This window comes from Falco rusticolus, chromosome 11 (genome assembly GCF_015220075.1).
Source record: "Falco rusticolus isolate bFalRus1 chromosome 11, bFalRus1.pri, whole genome shotgun sequence".
NCBI classification, from domain to species: domain Eukaryota; kingdom Metazoa; phylum Chordata; class Aves; order Falconiformes; family Falconidae; genus Falco; species Falco rusticolus.
The window spans coordinates 29,088,816-29,108,404 of NC_051197.1; the positions used below are offsets into that span (position 1 = coordinate 29,088,816).

The following is a 19,589-nucleotide window of genomic DNA, read 5'->3' on the forward strand; positions in this document are numbered from 1 at the left end:
AAAACTATCTGGAGAAAATGGAGCCCTCCTTCCCCACCAAATGGGGTTATACAAGCGTTAAGATCACTCTTGGCAGAGGAAGAGACTCAGCAGCTTCCAGCATCACAGTTAACTGTTCTGTCGCTGTACCAGAGTCCCACAGCTCCTTCTCCCCATTAAACAAATTTGTCTTACTGGGCTGCACAATCCACAGCCTCCACTTACCCACAGTCATGAAGGTGCCCAGAAGCTGCTCCGTGGCTACCGGTTTGATCTCCGTACGTAGATTCACAAACCTCCCAACCACCAGCGGAGCTCGTCGGAAACCCAGAATTCTGATTTGGGGGGAAAAAAAACCACATCATGAGAATGTGCAACATAGGCAGCAGTTCTAAATTCAAACAAAACCAAACCACAGTCTCTGTGCTGTTGTCTGACATCGAGATGACAGACCAAAGAATGAAGTTGGAGAAGGGAGGAGGTTGCTGCAGGGCTCCAAGGTGAAGTAAGGAAACTAATTTTTCTTAAGTGCCTGGATGTTAAACTTGCTTTATAAGCCATCAGTGACACTATTAAAGCATTTGCAGCAGAGCAACAGAGGATGCACCATGCTCCAACTCAGAAATCAGACCCCATACCAGAAATATCCATCATCTGTCTTGGGTGCAGGCTGAAGCAGTAACCATATGGCCTCTGAGCCGGTCACCTGGAAAGATCATTTATAATTTGTGGGAATTACCATCTATTACAATGTTATGTTTAAGCCCAGTTCAATTACACTTGAATGTAAACAATCAAGGAGTTATCTCATTTGACATGAGGGGAGAGAAGGGAAGAGAGAATGGTAGAACAAAACTGAATGCCTGAAAAACGTCTGGAAAAAAAAGAGGTGGGAAGAATAATTATAAAACTTGCAGACACAAGATCCAGGTTCCACTCCCACGTCTGCCACAGCCTTTGGTCTGTGACCACAAATGACTTGAGTATTTGTAATGGTATTTTAAAAGTGCTTAAAGGAGGAGTACAAACATCAGTGTATCAGCCCCAACTCTCCCAACGTACTTTTGACATCCTTTTGGTAGCCTTTGCATCTCAGAAAAAGAGCCTGAAAAGGGAATGATCCGCATTCCACAGACATACTGGGACAGCCACTCTAATAGCAGGGGTTTTAGATATTCAACAAGTCCACTCCCTTCCATAAGTATAAAATACCTCAAAGAAAGGGCAACACCAAACATCTGCCTGAACAAATCAGGTATGCATAAAGACAAAACTCATAGCAAATACAGAGTTACGTACAGCTTGAGGAAAACACAAGTGTTCCAAGTAAACAGGCACAGAGCTTAGATCTGAAAAACTTGTCCCTGTATTTTCAGACCCACAGCTGAAAGGCCACTATCCCGGCTAGCACAGCCTCCCCGTTAGCTGTGAACATACAACAGGATTCAGATCCTTCTTGAAACTACGGCATCCTTGGACAAAATGTGTCACTGTCACCATTCAAACCAAAGGTACATGCTGAAGTTCTGAGGGCAGGTGTTGCTAGGTGTTCTTGAAGAATACAGAGGTGCAGACCCACAAAGCGAGGAGAACGGCCAAAGAAACAAGCACAAACCCACAACTGAACAGACAGCAAGGAAGAGCTAAGAACAAGGGGGCTGGACACCACGAAGAGTTTGAGTTGGTGCTTTACCATGTTTGATTGCTGCTTTTTCAGGGGAAGTGAAGTCTAGGTGTTTCTTGACAGACAAATGGACAACAGCCATCTGGCTACATCACCTTTGTCTGGGCTTAAAATAACCTGATTCTGGCCAACCGCCTCAAGACTGCAACAGCAGCAGTGGCTATTACACAAGTAGTTAGCACCAAACCTCCCTACAAATACTAATGTCCACTGCCTGTGCAATCCCACAGATGAACCAGGACTAACAAACCTACCCTTTACCACCTATGAATTCTGTCACAGTGATGAGCCTCTTATTTGTGTGCTGAGAAACCTCACTTTAAGGGCAGCCATTCTATTCTTTATTGTATTTGTCCCTCCTTACTCCTTTCCCCAAGATTTTAAGTCTCTTCCTGTAAAATTTTTTTGCATCTTCAATTCTCTACTGAAATCTTCTCCCATGTGCCACCATAGTCCTCTTACCATGAGCAGACCAAGACTGCGCTCATTTATTCTAGATGATACTGCACCTCTAGCAGTATTGTTACCGAAATCTCAGAATGAAGAACTTATCAACACCAACGTGATGCAGATAAGCAGACACTTCTTTATTGATGGCTGGGTGCGTGAGTGAGTCCTCTCACGATCAATGCACACCAAGCTTCAAAATCATACACCATATATAGAACTTATTCATGCATATTCATTAAATATTTGTGCAGAATCATAGTATTTCCCAAAAATCATTAACATACCCTCCTCCCAAATCCGATTCTGCACAGTAAAGGTTAGAAAAGTCTAGAAATGGGTCTGGGGTACGATTTGGGTAGGTGGTACATGAGTCGGTGGTCGCGATCTCCCCCCTGCCGGAATTACCTTTTACTAAAGCTCACGGTTTCTTGGCAGGTAACTACAAGCTGTTCCAGTCGACTCTTCTCCCCAGTTCCCATTAATTCTACATTCTGACATTTCAAAGCATTCTCCCAGTCTACTGTAAATACTGTATCCAATTATCTTCAATCATCTTGAATCTTAAGTCTATTGTCTAAGTATTAATCATTCCTACTAGGTGATTCTGACCTATTCTTCTGGCCTTGGTACAGGGCTGTACAGAGGATTTCATAGCAGCTTTTGCTGTGCAACTACAAGTTTCATTAAAATATATTTCTTATTCCAAATGATTTTATAAAATCAAATAAAATCAATTAACTCTAACTTATTAGCAGATCTGTAACAGTATTTCACAGCTATCAACATGCAGTGTTTGTATTTTCAGTCCCATTCTTTGTACTCCCTGTAACTTTGTTTTTTCTTCTGGTAATTGCACCTCCAGCTCAGGCCCACACACCCACCTGGGTACCTGTATATGAAGAGCTGTTTCTCCTCTAGGATGCACCGATTCATAGTCAGTCTAGACATTAGGCTTAACTTCTTAGTGTACTGGACATTAACTCAGCACATATGTGCAGCATTTCACACTCTTCCACAGCATTTGGCCAAGTTATTTCTTCCAGATAACGTGTCAGTCCTTTCAGTGCTCACTCTCCTTTTCAAAATTTTCACAAAAATCTCAAATGTTAGAATCTCACACAGATCTCTGAAAAGAAGTTTCACGAAAAAGCTGATCCTTGGCCTCAGTGTGGTATATCGGCAGGTTAGAAACAGCTCGCATCTGAGAAGTATTCAAGGAGCTCCTTTTTCCCCAACTCCGATAAAGCATTTACCCGACACAATAAAACCCGGTAACCCAGTAATTCCATACCTGTCCAAGTGAAAGGCTGCCACTTCTGCGTTGTGTCTGTCATAGCCAGCGTATGGTTCTCCTTCCACTACATAATCCCTGGCATATCTGTAATTGAAATAAGTCAAACAAAGTGATTCACGCAGGATTTCCATCAGTTTCGCTGTTCAGAGTAACAAACGCAATAGCAGCGCTACATTAAATAGACTCTGGGTCACTTTGAAAATGATTGCCAGTAGGAGAGGGAAAAAATATTAATGAGATTAAATAGTGTACCAACTGTTGAAGTAGTAAATAAGGAGGAAAGGTCAGCAATGTACTCAAGAGTTTGGGAAGCGCTGCCCATTCAGACTAACGGGTTTTAATTCAACCATATGCCAAGTCACATCTAAGAACAAAGAGCACAGACCCAGCTACAGAACAGAGGGCTATTTATACTGGAAAGCAGCAACTGCGCAAACGATTTTGGGGTTAGAATGGATCGTAGATTAACATGAAAATACAATCTGATATTGTGGAAGAAATGCCAAATGCAATCTTTAGTAGCTAGATGATCAGCAAACATGAACCCGAGGACAATACTGGATATAAAAAGACCCTTTATTCTGGTGGAGAAAAGACATAATGGACAGCAAGAAACAGAAAGTTGACACTCATTACAACAACCGTGGTATATTTTGGTGAAGTGTTGGGCTTTTTTTCCCCCCCTTTTTAAAAAAAAATAAAATGTTACATAAATAGTCAAGGCAAACACAAATTTCCAAGATTCATGACATTTGAATCAGGTGTAGATACTGTTGAAGAAGCGTGCTTCAGATGAGCATGAAATACCACAATCAATACCAAGCAAATGCGTGACATGCAATAACATTTTCAAATAAAGGAAGGCCAAATTAGATTACCTATTTTCTTATTTTTATCTGTGTCTCAAACTGTGTCAACCGGATTATTTCCAACAGGCCTGCGGTTCAAGCAGTAGCACCAACAGTGTAAGAGAAGCCGCAGTACTCTGATGTTTTAACCCTGCTCAGAGAAGATGTGGGGCAAGATGACAGTCCATTTCATTAGTCTGAGCAAATGCTTTAGCTTCTCTGCACGGCAGCTCAAAATGGCATTAACCAGTGGCAGGACGGTATGGAGTTTTTGGGTAGAGCATCTGACAGACTCCTGCCAAACTGGAACTTTACACCAAACCAGCAACTTATTTCACATACACCACTGGCATGCGATGGTAGCAACTGTTAATCATCAGCGATTTCGGCTGGATTTTAAGTCACTTTGAAATGAGACAGCTAAACCTCAGAGCATGCCCTCCAAGGCAGGTCTTTTGTACATACTTAGAGCAGGCTTTGGAGAACACGGCCACATGCTGAAAGCTGCAGAGCTAAAACTTAGTGGTAAAAGAACCAAATTCTTGCTTCCATGCACAGTAGGCACCTAGTCCTTTCTAAAGCAAAGGCAACAAGAGAATTCGTTCTTCCCCAACCAGTAAGTTTTCTCAGAACGTTTTTTAGTAGTAACTTCGATATACCGTTCAGGTCAAAACCGAGTTCAATAGACTATCTTTCAATGCCAGAACAAGTCTCTACCTACAAGCCTAACTATTTAGCAGTCACAAACACAACACTGGTCTACCAGTATGGCTAGGGCCATACTGCCTAGCACTCCCATAAACTCCTAGCACTCCTATAAACACTCCCCGCTGCACACGTCCTTGATGGAGCATAGTCACTGTGTTCGCCTGCACAGACATTCTATTATGGGAATGTAATTTAATGCTTGGTGAAACGCTTTATGGCACTCAGTTATACAGAAAACACTACAGAAATGCCATGTCTTGTTCCTGCATTTACTGGACGCACCAACTGTCACGCTGCTGAGACCACTGCCTGAAAGGTTCACACTGTTCAAACACAGCCCAGCCCCACAGCAAAGCTCCAGCCAGACCAGTAATTGACCATACAGAAAAGGACTGTGAATTCAAGAAGTGGAGAGCAGATTATTTTTCCTCATTCTCTGATCATTTATTAACATGACAGGAAAAGTTCATGCTTGCTCAACCCAATATCCTTCGGAGAGAGATGTACTCATCCTGTGATGACACCACTTACATCTGTACTCCAGTAAAACACACCTGCCTTACTTCTTTCCCATCTTTCTTTCTTCTACTTTTCCCTGAAGGCAAACAGTTCAAAAAACTTGCAGGCATGCACAAGATTCTTCATAAATGTTCAATCATACCAGATTTCCCGGTGGATCACTGTAAGCAGAGGCAGTATCACTACTCACCCGTCCTTACATTGCTCCTTCAGTATTCACTACCGCCAGAGAGAAAAATCAGGGGCTTTCACTCACCTACCAAGCCATCTTTACAGCCTTTATGCAGCTACACCAGACACCCAGGTCTACGTTTACGACTACTGTCAACTTTCACTCCTTCCCTGTTCTCCAACTGCATCCCCTCGTGGCAGTTTGACACGACCCTTTCTCGGAAAGGGTACCGAGACTTGCCTCCACACTGCCAGAACCTGCACTTCCACAGTGCTTCCGCAGTGCTTCCAAACATCAGGTTGCACCAACACTCCCTCAGGACTAAACACGGTGATTATTCTTTTAACCTAAAGGCAGGCAGTTCCACACATCAAAGCTATACAGCCTGAGCGGCAGCTGGCACAGCAACCTAATGTTACTAGAGCACCAGCAAGGCTCTATCCTGTCCGCCTCACAAATAACAGAACAGACTTTCTATTTGCATGTAAATTTGTAGCTTAAATATTAATGCAACAACACGGAGATAAAAAAGAAAAGTATACACAAAACAGTTATTGATCCAGTCACCGAAAGCAGTATTTACCTCTTGGGTTTGAAGACAACCTTCTGTCCTCCTTCAAGTATTAGCAAAGCTTTCAGTTGGGTCCCTTTGTATCCCACATCAGCTTTTATTATTTTCTTTGTTGTCATGGCATGCATAACAGCCCCCAACTCGGGGGTCTCCTCGGGATACACCTCCCGCGGCACCACCCACTGGGCTGCAATCTCCCAAGGGGACTGCAGCGTATGGTCGAGCCGGGGGTCCAGTTCCACGTGGAGGCTCGCCATCATACGGTGAAAGGCGCGCTGGTCCTCCCGGTTGGCAGCTGAGGTGTCCAAGTTGTCAATGAGGAAAACTTTTGTGAAAATGAAGATGACAAGGAGGATGGCCAACAGCACAACTCGCTGCTTTAGCTTCATGGTGACCTTCAACCCTTCTCCCCTGACCCTTTCTTCCAAGCGTTACAGGAAGTCTATGGGAGATCAGGGTGAGGAAGGGGACGTTAGTTAATGGATTTCATTCATAACTTGCATTGTGAAAGAGGTATGACCACTGAAGCATCTTCTGGCACCCCTAAAAATAAACAAAACACAAACTTACAAAACTGCATTCCTGCAGATCCCACCAAACTCAAAGTCCAGTTTATGCTTGGAACATAAGTCTGCATTTACGTACACTTGTATCCTAAAGCCCAAACATTTCTGCTAAAGCACATGGGGTTTGCTGTCTTCCTGTAGCCTTTCAGTGATCTGCACAAAAGGGGAAATCGTCTGACAGCATCTCTATACAGCTGGAATCACAACAGCTGCAACTACCCCAGGCAAGACTTTTGCAGAGAATTGTAGTACGAGCTGATGGCTCCAACTTCACAAACACTTTTCCATTAGTAAGAGAACCCACGAAACTCTGGTTTTCCCTAAAGATCTGTCCCTCAAGAGAAAGCTCCCAGGTAGATTCTCTGGCATCCAACAACCAGCGACAACAGCTGCAGCCTAGTTTCCTGAAGGTATAAGACAGAAGGAAAGAACATGCTTAATGTGTTTATTGTCTTTCATTTGCCGCCACTAGAATTTACTCAGCTTTTTCTCCCATTTAAAAAAGGAAAAAAAAAAAAAAGAGGGGGATGAGAACATCTTTGCTTCCTTGCAGTTAACCACATATCTTCTGCAGTCAACTGTAAAACCAATAACCACAAAACCCATACAAAATATCTGCAATCTCAACACCAAATTAACAACAACAAAACCCCCCAAAACCCAGAATACTAATAGTGCCTCTTCTCAGAAACCTCACCTCTACCACAGTGCCATGGTTTAGCCCCAGCCAGCAGCTAATCCCCACGCAGCCGCTCGCTCGCTCCCCCCTGGCGGGATGGGGAGAGGATGGGAAGGGTAAAAGCAAGAGAACTCGTGGGTTGAGATAAAGGCAGCGTGACGGGTACAGAGAAAGTCACATGCACAAGCAAAGCAAACCCAGGAGCTCATTCACAACTGCCCATGGCAGGCAGGTGTTCGGCCATCCCCAGGGGAGCAGGGATCCAGCACGTGGAACGGCGACTTGGGAAGACCAATGCCATAAGGCTGAATGTCCCCCCCTTCCTTCTTCTTCCCCCAACTTGAAATACAGAGCATGACACCATATGGTATGGAATATCCCTCCGGCAGTCGGGGTCACCTGTCCCAGCTGTGTCCCCTCAGCTTCTTGTGCCCCTGCTCGCTGGCAGAGCATGGGAAACTTGAACAGTCCTTGATTTAGAGTAAGCACTACTTAACAACAACTAAAACATCAGTGTGTTATCAACATCATTCTCATACCAAATCCAAAACACAGCATCGTACCAGCTACTGAGAAGAAAGTTAACTCTGTCCCAGCCAAAATCAGGACACAGAGTTAAAAGCCACATCTGTGTTTCTGCCTTTCTGTACAGGTGGCAAGACGTGTCTCACCCCTCAAGCCTTGGCTGGTACAGGTTCAGCAACGTGCTCGCAGCCCGGAGAGCCACCCGTGCCCTGGGCTGCGTCCCCTGCAGCGTGGCCGGCAGGGCGAGGGGGGGGATTCTCCCCCTCTGCTCCGCTCCGGTGAGACCCCCCTGCAGCGCTGCCTTCAGCTCTGGGGCCACCAACGCGAGAAGGGCACGGACCTGTCGGAGCGCATCTGGGGGAGGCCACGAAGATGCTCGGGGGGCTGGAGCCCCCCTGCTATGGAGACGGGCTGGGAGAGCTGGGGTTGCTCGGCCCGGGGAAGGGAAGGCTCCGGGGAGACCTTCCGGCAGCACCAGTGCCTGGTGGGGCCGGCGGGGCAGCTGGGGACGGGCTTTTACACGGGCACGGAGTGATGGGACACGGGGCATGGTTTTAAGCTGAAGGAGGGTAGAGGTAGAACAGTTATTATACTGTGAGGGTGGGGGGACACTGGCAGAGGTTGCCCAGAGCAGCTGTGGGTGCCCCATCCCTGGCAGTGCTCAAGGCCAGGCTGGACGGGGCTTGGATCAGCCTGGTCTGGTGGGAGGTGTCCCTGCCCAGGGCAGGGGGGTGGAACTAGGGGATCGGGGAGCTCCCTTCCAACCCAAACCATTCTGTGAGTCTATGCTGTAAGGACCACATTAAGACACAAACAATTGTATTTCAGTTATGAGGACAGAAATTATCTTTGCAGTATTAGCTGAACATAGTCAAAACCCAAATGGAAACTGATACTAAGGCAGATCCGAGGAACACTCAGAGGCAACAGATTTCTCTCTGCACAAGTGACGTTAATCATGAAACCCACAAAAGGCATCCTGAGCTGTGGCAGGACCAATATAGAAAAGCCTTCTCATGCAATTTAATATTGAGCGTATAAACCGGTCATTATTAATCATGACACTGGAAAAACAAGCTGCTAAGCTAATTTACCAGCAGCACCCAAAGGACAGCCAGACTATGCCTGACTAGCCAAACGCAGACCACAGCCACCTTCAGCGTCTGTGTGGATGCGGTGCCTGCAGAGGTCACGGCTGGTATGATGGATACAAGGAGCACATTGTTGAGGTCCATCTCCACCAAAGACTAAGGCTGCAGCAAACAGCAGATGACAGTAAGGCACATTCTTTGAGCAAGTCGTGAGTGCAGAACCAGGTTTGGTGCAGTATAAGAGTACTAGTACAGTAGGACACGCAAGCCCATTTACATTAAGCGTACAGCAGACCCACCCTACCTCCCGGCTCCATGGCTCTCCCACCTTCCCGTGCATTGGGGCAGCATTCATACAACCCAGCTGCAAGGTAGCTCAACGATCCAGGCTGCCAACCCACCCAAACATTAACCACTTTCTCCAATTTGTGTGTGAACCACCTATTAGTAGCAGTTCTTTGAGCCAACAGCACAGGTTTCATCTGACCACAAAACACCACTACCCGTGCAAGCCAGAGCCAAGGGAGGGTGGCACAGCAGCTCCGACAGTGGGAGATGACCCGTCATGTACCCACCTACAGAGGGGCACCTTAACTTACTCAGGTCAGCACTGCCACCCAAAGAACGGCCCTGCCCTCCACGTACTTCTTACCCTCATGGAATGAACTCCATGAAAGACCTGATCAGTGCTAAAGCTTGACTGTTTTTCTTAATTTATTTCTTCCCTCAGCCCTCCTCCCCCCAATCTGGTGTCCAACACAGTTTCAAAAGCATCTGAGGGCACGCAACCAGGCCAAGAACAAGTGTTTCTCCTGGCAGCAGCACGAGTGTTTATACATGTAGGTAAAACCATGGCCCAGGCCAGCCCAACAAATAAGAAGCAGCTGAACCACTTGGGAACAGCCACAAAGAGCCCAACCAACAGGGATGAGGAAATCTGGTAACAAACTGCCACATCTTCCTGTTTTCAAAACCACTCTTTTCAGCATAGCGACAGAGCCAAGCACCACTCAACTCGCAGGTGACAACACTGTGACGACGCAGAAGCGTGCCTTTTAGCCCAGCTTAGCAGCTGAACTGTTTCGCTGTCATTGTCCCGCCTCAGGTGACAGCTCAGTTCAGCTTGGCCCTTCCCAAGCTATGCATTTTGCCTCTTAAATACCTCCTATAAAACCTGTTCACTGAAGCAGTAAAGAAAGTGAAAGTCTCCTAATGACAAGGAGTTAAAACTGAAATGCAAACCATTAATAGCAGCTACTTAACAACAATATAGAAATCTCCACGAAGGGTAGAGGGTAGGACAAAAGCAGGCTACCAAGTCCCAGAGATGCTTCAAAGTAGTATTATGGTCCCCTGTTAACTGCGTAATACTGATTTTAATCTACTGGAAAGTAAGTGCTTGTGCTAACAGCAAAAGAACAAATCACGTGTTTATATGGAAATTAAAACATATCATCGTTCATCTCAGTTCTGTTTAGGCAGCCTCCGTTTCTCCAAACAGCAGGTCAATCTGCCTATCACACACGGCAAGCGTGAGAATGAGAAGCACAGACAACCAAGATGCACCCCACCTGAAAGCCCTTGTCCTTGCAAATACAGACTCGCCCAGCAGGAGAGCCCTAAATAATAATATTATTCTTAAATTTAAGGAAGTGAGCAAAGGAGATCAGGCTGTAACTTCATAATTTCACTTCCTTAAAACTAGTAATTCTAAATCACTTTGAACATTGCTGTTATAAAGATCTGCTTTCATTCATTTTTAAAATCCATTAAGAGTTTGTAAGAAGTTACACAGAAGAACACAGTTCATTTCAGAACGGTTACTCCTCATTATGAGATAGGTATATAGGAGATACGTATACGTGTACACACATGTTTTAAGAAAGCCTCACAGCCCAGTGTTAGCCAGCTAAAGCACAGGACAGAAATGTTCCGTATCTCTGGAGCTCAGGCTGGGCACTCACTTTCCTAGACTGATTTTCAAGAACACGGAGTCTGTCTAGAGGTGTTCTTCCTAGGGGTGTGGGGTGGAGAATATAACCAGAGCCACTGCTGAAATTAAAGGTCATTTACTTAGTTTATCTTTTGCGACAGCTTTGAACCTAATTTTGGCTGAAAACCTCCAATGATACAGATAGAATTTGCCAAAAAAATTAAATATTTGCTATTAAGACATTTCAGCGATTCCCTTAACTGAACAACCTAGCCTCACCAAACATTTCTCAAGTCACACAATTCCTCCCGACATCCCAACTAACCCCCTACCCCGATTTTGCTCTCTCTAGCTTTCAGCAGGTGACTCGGCTCTGACTTTTTACTGACATCTGCTGAAATGAGTCATGAGCTGCTCTCCTCCAACAAACAACAAACCACCCCTGAGGTTGCCATGCCATCGATTTCACAGGCTACCTGCGGAGCCCGCACATCACGCCTTCGGTGCCAGCATTATGCTCACTGCTGTGCAAGCCACCAAAAATGAAGCCCCTCGTGAAGAAGTTTACTGTGGGAAGAACTTAAGCTTTATCGTTTTCAAATGAAGATGGCAAGAGTGACAGTGTTGAGGTGTAAGAAAATATTTACAGTTATGGAAGAAAGTAATTTGAAGAAAAGGACAAGTCTTTGGAAAAGTCTCAGATTGGAAAAGAGGACTGTGAAAGCTCAGGAAGCATGAAGCTGATCCTGGAACGAGGACAGAGATGGGAAAGGTGGCCACAGAAACAAATGAAATAATAATAAACCCCCAAAATTTTAAAAAACTGAAAACCAGGGTGAGCTGTGAATAGGACTCTGTGGAACAAAGGGCAAAAGGGTCTAGGACAACAACAAAAATAAACCCGGGGAAAATCTCAGAAGGAGACCCAAAAAGGAAACAGTTCCAGAAACTGGCAGGGGTGAGAGGATAGGGCAAGGGTCTTCACACTTGACCAAAAGAAGAAAAGGGACAGAGTAGCCGCTTACTTCTACATGAGTCATGGGAACATGGGATGTGCAAAATGACAGCAGATGCTCTTGGAACCAGAAGGCATCAGAGAAGGAAAAACCCTGACAAAGTTTTCAGAAGTACATTTTAAGTGTCTGACCAGAGCTAACACGACAGAATGACAGAGTAATCCCTGTGTACCTGCAGTCCCAGAACAACACACATTCCCTCCTGCTGCTCGACGGCAGCTGCTGATCTCTTACCAAGGTCAGGTAACTCCAAGCGTTTTGTTTGGTTGGGTTTTTCAGGTTTTATTTTATTCGTTTGGGTTTTTTTTTTTTTTTTCCTTTTTCCCAAGCTTCTGCTTAGCATTATCTCCAGCTACCATTACTAAATGGAAGGCATAGTCCAAAGAGTTTCGCTGCTCTACCACCCAAACTCCATCTCCATGTTACACAAGTACAGAAAACCTAAATTCCCTCTGTACCATTTTCTGATACTCCTGATCAACCAGGAAAAGAAAATAGTCAAGAAATAAACAACCACACCAGCTTTTTAATAGTGGAGTCAACTGGCCGGTTTGCATAAGAAATGCTTCCTGTTTTTCACTACCTCTTCGGGATATTTCCTGATCAATTTTGCCTCTCATTACCACCAGGTCTGTATTCTCAGCAAGTAAAAAGTCTTCCAAGTCAATATCCAAATAACAGCATCTTTTATATAGCACAGTGGGGTCACTGTGCACACAAACGTCCGAACTAAAGCATGCCTACTGGCATTATATACCAACATCATACCACTTTATGCCCAGATCAAAAAACAGCATGAAACTCGCCTGTTACAAACAACAGTAAAATCACAGCTCCTGTAAGCAGCCTGCAAAGTTAGCAGAGGACCACACCCCAGAAAACCATTTTTATTGGAGTCACAAGATCAAGGCTATGCCACGAACCATGAAGCTCGAAAACTACTATCTCAAAAACACTTGTGTACAATTTGCAAGGATTTTGCCATGCTCCAAGTAACAAATAAGGTATGAGGGCAGGCAAAGGTTTGGTTTGTCAGCACAAGTACACAAAAAATCATCGCTCAGACAGATGCCAATGTGAAATAAATATGATTAAGTATGCTCTAATTCCTGTTTAAACGCACGTTTTCTCTTTCCAAATACACTGTGCCTTTTGGGATCTCCTATCAAAAGGTCTTTAAAAGTCCTCCAGTAAATCCTGGAAAATGCCTTGCAGAAACAGTGTATACAGTAGTGCCATTTTCCTCTTCCCAAAGTGTACTTCAGTCTCACCAGATCAATCTTTCTCCCTATCCTCCCCTCTCTGGCCAACTCGTCGGTAGCTCATGCTTTCCCTCTCTGTGTAAGCCTCGCTATTTGAGTTTTCACAGGCAGGCTCCTACAGACCTTTGTTTAGATTTTTCAGACTCATTCTGTCACTTCCACTCTCCGTATGCTGCCTGGTTTGTGTACGAGTTCAGTAATCCAGTGCATGAGGCTTCACACGTATTTCCTTGTCTGCTATTCCTCCATCTCTCTTTCTGTTAAAACCCCTGCTATCTATAGGCAAAATCTTTGCGACACTCTCTGCTCAAACTTTCCGCACACACAACTGCATCCCCGGTTGAGACCCAGACTATAGATAAATATAAAAGCTCACAAGCATTTTAACCACTGCATTATCTATACTTGCAACTGCAAACGTCAGTGACTGCCTGATATATTCTCCCACGTCTCCTGAGAGAAATGAAAGAATTTCGTCCATCTGTCTGTCCGCCTTGCCCCGTTATATTCCTTAGTAACTTTAGAATCCGTTACCGACATTTCTGCCAGATTCAGCAGAGGAATACTTGCACGGCCTTAACAACCACCACCGCCAGATGGAGGGCAGAAGCGTCAAGAAGCCAAGGACAACTGGATATATATCCTCAGCCCTTCCCCGCGGCCGGCTGGCCACTCGGCAAACAGGAACACCTGACTCAGCCGGCTGCACAAATACAGATGGGGCACATCAGGACACAGGCAGCACCTGGGCGCAGGCCTGGGGGAAGAGAAGCTACAGGGGGGACGGAGGGCGGTAGAAGACAGACAAGAGTTACTACAGTAGGAGGTGGCAAAACAAGTCCTCAGGAAACCAGGTTTCATTTTCTCCTCGCAGAAAAACTTTCTTTCAAGCACAGTTTCCTATGGAAACAAAGTTTATATAATCACACTTTTCACTAGTAAGCTTCTGGATCCATCCGAGGGAACAGTAGATGTTTTGAAGACAGGGTTTCTGAGTTTATTGGAAATTGGCAGCTGGGGAGCGCTGTGGGAAAGGCTGCAGCATTAGCTCAACAGTTGTCTGTTCGCCTTGGCCATCTGGGCAACCAGCGTGCGCACAGCTGGTACGAGGAGGGAGCTGGAAACGCTGCACGGGAAGGAAGGAACGGAAAGTACTGTGAAGTGGAACGGTATGAGACGCGGGCAGGAGCCAGGGGTACCGAAGCTGGAGGGAACCTGGTCAAAAACAACCAAAACCGTGCTAGTTGAGCTATGAGAACAACTGCCCCTTGTTCCTATCCCAGTTAACGAAGCTCCACCTGACCATCCCAGGCAGATAAGCCACAACAACAAAGCGAGCTGGAAATGTTTTAGGGGGCCTTGTTCAACTTGGAAGCGAAGCCAAAGCGGTAAAAAAAATCAGTAGTTTTCCTTCTGAACCTGACATTTCTATGTTAGTTCAGCTCAGCCATAAAAAGGGCACCAAATATTTAAGCAGGGCCCATATAGCTACCTGACATTTAGCAGCGACGAGCCTGTCTCTGCCGCAAAATAGTGCCAATCAGCCTCCCCTGCTCCCAAGAAATGAGGCTGTGGACCACAAGGCAAAGGACGAAAAATCTGGGGGAATCAGAATTGAGCTGCCAACTTTGTTACTGTGTGAGGCAACAAAACCCGCCTTGCCCTCCCGAGATGCTGTACTGCCAACGGAGAAAGATGTAGGTCAGGCTTAAGGACATAAGGAGTACAGGGAGTAATTTTCGAATTAAAGTAAGACCAGGGTATTAACTTGCTGTTGCGTGGTAAGTACCAAGTGGAATCTATTCATACGGTATTTGCTGCAAGACTAGAATGTACGTGTTGCAGTTTTCCCTGCTTGCTCAGCCCCTAAAGCCTGTACGTGTATGGTGGGGCCCGGGCCGCTGCTCGCAGACAGCAAAGCAGCCGCACTGCTTACGGGCAGCTGCATCGAGAAGGGTTTAAAGACAGATGGCAACTAGAAACGATTAAACCCACGGTAAACCCGCGGCTTTTGACGATGGCGGCGGCACTCCCGCCGCACGGCGAACACCCCATGGCTCCCGGGCGGGCAGTGCCCTGAGCCGCGCTGCCGGCGGGGCCGGGGGGGGCAGCCCGGCCTGCGGGGGGGCCTGGCTGGCAGAGGGGCACCGCGCACCCCGGCTACGGGCACCCCGGCTGGCAGGGGGGCACCGGGCACCCCGGCTGCAACACGGGGCCGGAGGGAGCAGACGGGAGAGCGCCGGTAACCGGCCAGGTCTGCCCCAGCCAGGCCCAAAGCGCCCGCCCGGGCGGGGCACCGGGCCTCCCGCACACCGACACGGCGGCGGGACCCGCAGCGCGGCCGCCCCGTTCCCGCCCGGCGCAGCACAGGACCGCCCCCCCCGCCCCGGCAGGCCCGGGCCCGAGCCCGGCGGAGCCGCTGCGCACCTGCGCGGCGCGCCCCGGCCAACGGCCGTAACGGTTCTAACGGCTCCTCCCCCCCCGCGCCGCGGGGCTCCTCAGCCGGTACCCGGCAGCCAGCCCCCGCCGCGGGACCCCCGCCGCCCCCCCAGAAGCGGGCCCGATGCCCCGCCGGCGGGCTGGCCCCGGCACCCCCCGCTCCCGGGCCGCTGCCCCGGGCAGGGCGAGGCGGCAGGGGCGTGCCCGCCCCTCAGGTGCCGCCGCCCCGCCGAGCCACGCAGGCAGGCGCGGGAGCGGCCTCCCCCCGGCCCCGCGGGCCCCCCCGCGCTTCCCCGCGGCCGCCGCCGCCGCCCCCCGCGCCGCACCGCACTCACCGCGCCCGGCGGCCCCGCTCCATGCCCCCGGCCGGCGCCGCCGCCGGCCCCCGCCAGCTCCCCAACATGGTGCCGCCCGGCCGCCGGCCCCCGCCCCGCCGCCAATGGGCGCCCGCCCCGCGCCGCCGGCCGCCCGCCAGCCGGCCAATGAGCCGCCCGCCTGCCGCTCGCCGACGGGCCGCGGCGCGCCCTGCCATAGGCCGGCTGCCAGCGCCCCCGGCCGGCCGCCTCCAATAGGAGCGGCGGAGAGAGCGGCGCCGCCGGGCGGCCAATGGGGGCGGAGCGCGGGTTAACCCCGTCCTGCCCGGCGGGGCCCGCGGAGCGCTGGCGCGGCGGGGGCGGCTTTGGGGTGAAATCACGGGAAAGCGGCTCTTCCGACGGGGCAGTAAAACTCCTCAGGCCTGACTGCGCGCCGCAGCGCAACGCCTGCTGTCGCGACACGCAGCACCCCCGAGGAATGCGGGTATCCCAGCACCACCGTTACCTGCGCTGTACGCCGCGGCGATGCTGCGCAGCCCCCGCTACTCCGGGTATTAGCACCACATTACAGCCCTAAACAATACATGTCCCCCCCCCCGCACGAGCAGACTTTGGGCACCTATGCGCAGGCGATTGCAAACAACATTAAATTTCATTTCCCCCCCGCTGCTCACAGGGCGGTAGCAGCCGCTGTGATCCGGCAGGCGTTACTCGGAGCGTGGCAGCTGGTGCGACACACCAAGCTGCCCCGGCGGGAGGCACCATGGAAGGGCACGGAAACGTCCCCGGAACAATATTACGGCAGGGAGGGCGGCGGAAAGGGGGGAGACAAGGTCCCGCTGTTCTGGCCACACGCACCCCCGGGCACACCGGCACGGCACGCGCTCCCACCCTGCAGCCTGCCCGTCCCGTTCCTCCAGGGTTCCTCACTGCCCAGAACATTTTCTCCATCGTTTCCACTTCCCGTGCTGATCCTGCGCGGTTTTTTCTCCCTTTTGCCGACCCGGTTTCCACCTCCTCCGGGACTCAGTCCGTCAAACGATGGAAGGTCGCTTCCCTCCCTTTCTTCAGACCTCCTGAGGGCACCTCCTGTAGTTCTTCACCAACCCAGCACCCTCCATCCACCTCCTCCCCGCCTGCACCTTGCATTTTATCACCCAAAGCCAAGACATCACATGTTTTTCTTTCATTTAGGTGGGGAAAAGGGAGAAGTCCTATCAGCTGGGAAGATGGTCTCCTACACAAACCACTCCCAGACCCTTGGATGAGAGGTGCCAAGGAAGCAGGCCTGAAAGCCGAGCCAGGAACAGGGAGCACCAGCTCTCACCTAGGGAACAGGGGGAAGGAGCACACTGCCACTGCCAGGACACGGTGGCATCGGCCATCAGGAAAGTTGCATCCTGATCCATCTGGCTTCCACCACCTCCTTCCAAGCCAAAGAAAGTTTCTTTCTCTGGTGCTGGAAAGCAATCCCTTGTGGAGAGACAGGCAGAATGGGGTGGGGAATGTTTCATCTTGCATGTGGATCTAACATGTCCTGCGCAGAGCATCCCCAGCGTGTTTGGTACCACGCATCCCAACACCACTATCTTCATTACCATGGCCTTGCCCTGACTTTACAAACAGTTGAATGCAGTATCTTTGGTTACTTCAATACTGCAACAAATACTGCCGTTGCAGACTGGCCTGTCTGAAATGGAAAATAAATAAATATCTTTCCAGGAATTTTCCCTTCCCCTCCTCCATTTTTAAGCCTCAGAATGAAAACCTTTTTTAACAGGACTTTTTAAAACCCCTTTGAAAAAAAATCCTACCTAGTGCTTTATGACTTCCTGCTCCAAGCTTCCAAGCGTTGCAAGCAAACATCTTCACAGCCATCCAGAGGCAGGATACTTGTGCAATGTTATTACTAGAGCAAAAGATACTTTAAAAAAAAAATAATCTATATATATTAATAGCGCAGTTTCATTGTTATGGACTGCATCTCTGCTAAGTCCTCACCGAATTAAAATTTTATACCTAACTACAATTACTGTTTTCATTATTAATTAGAATGTTAATATTTAATATTTAAGTGCCAAGCACTTGACTACAGCTAAAGAAACATCAGGAGCTGGAAGCAGCCAGCTGGATTAGGTTATGGACAAGCCAAGGAGATGGGGATGGTGGATGGCAGAGGGACCAGGAGGAGGCAGGGTAGTCATGATGGGCCAGTATCTTCCAAAGCTGACAGGCAGAGGAGCTCCATTATCCCTTGCCAAGGAGACAGAGGACTCCAGGAAAATCAAGGAAAAGCTGATAGAGCTGCCTACAAAAACCTGTAGGTCATGGGAACAAGGACTGTCTCAGGCTGGAGAACAAGGTCTGACTGGGGGAACAGCAGTCAAAGAGCCGTCTCAAAGGCTGGGGCTGGTGTGGGAAGGAAGCCAGAAAGGCTGTTAAATAATTCTATCTGCTCCAGGAAAATCTCTGCGTGCTCAGAAGGAGAAAGCTTTAAATCAACATACGCACTGTCACCAGATGCTGCACAGATCTTCCTATTCAAAGAGGTGTATGGTCCTGGCAACAGACCGAAATCGGATTATGCAACACAAAAGAAATTCCTGAGTCAAGAACAGCACTTAGACCCAGCGAGCGATGAGAAGTGTTGCTTTGCAGAAGATATCTACATAAAATAAAATCATGTGCCAATGGAAACAATAGGCTGAAGTTACAGAAATCAATTCAGACAGGGTGACGCTGAGGTCAGGTATCAAGCACAGGCTCTCGGATAGAAACTCCAACTAAATAGCTGCTACCCCCAACCCCATCCATTTCTCCCTGCTAGGTGGTGGTGAGAAGAGCAGGTACTGATGCCTTCACTTACCTCTGAAGATGAGTTCTTGGATACTGTGAACCGGGAATGGTGAAAGAACCTGAAACAGTGGGACCAGCAGAGATGAGACAGAGCCTGGGGAAGGATGGGGCAGGTGGGCTGAGGAGCACTTAGGTGCATGGGGTCTTCTTCACCTTGCCAGGCTTGGCTGCATCCCACCACGTTACTATGGTGCTTAGTGCGACCCAGCAGCCACCCTCTTGCCTTCCCTGGGGTGCTACCTTTAGGCAAAAGGAAGGGCCACAAGGTCACTGCTCAGTGGAAAGGTGCCACAAGAAAGCGTTCACCGTGACTAGGAAGCAGCAAAGGGCTCTCTCAGTATACGGTCAAAAAGGTCAGATCCTTAGCACTGGGATTAGGGGGATGGGATCTGGGCTTCGGGCAACGTGTAGACACGCAGGAGTCTCCCAGGCGAGCAGGAAAAGCAAGCGTGATGCATGATGACTCAGTCAAGGTGACCTGATCAGTTGACAGCAGGTTTGCTGGCACCTGAGGGGCAGACGGGCCAGGCAGGGCTTGCTCTCCTCGCCTGGACCCATCCAGAGGGAAGGATGGCACCAGACCTCCCTTTCCAGCCCCAGGCCCCACCACCGCACCCTCTGGCTGCTGGTCACCACCAGCAGGTGAAGTCACTAGCACCAAATTTCTGCCCGCAGAGAAGTTC

At 48.8% G+C, this 19,589-nt stretch overlaps 1 protein-coding gene across 3 annotated transcripts in view; it reads right to left on the reverse strand.

Annotated features, from left to right (window-relative positions):
* Positions 1–16,171, reverse strand: part of FAM20B (FAM20B glycosaminoglycan xylosylkinase) — a 29,074-nt gene extending 12,903 nt beyond the window's left edge. Inside the window, exons 1-4 of one of the 3 annotated variants that reach the window (XM_037404219.1) lie at positions 16,072–16,171; positions 6,238–6,768; positions 3,405–3,491; positions 205–314 (exon numbers count right to left, since the gene is read on the reverse strand). In XM_037404219.1, coding sequence (XP_037260116.1) covers positions 205–314; positions 3,405–3,491; positions 6,238–6,614 — 574 coding nt within the window. In that variant the 5' untranslated portion in view covers positions 6,615–6,768; positions 16,072–16,171. Of the gene's footprint in view, positions 1–204; positions 315–3,404; positions 3,492–6,237; positions 6,769–6,870; positions 7,223–14,789; positions 15,007–16,071 lie in introns of those variants that run through there. The other 2 variants (XM_037404222.1, XM_037404220.1) reach the window with 2 other exon arrangements.
* Positions 16,172–19,589: the final 3,418 nt, after the last annotated feature.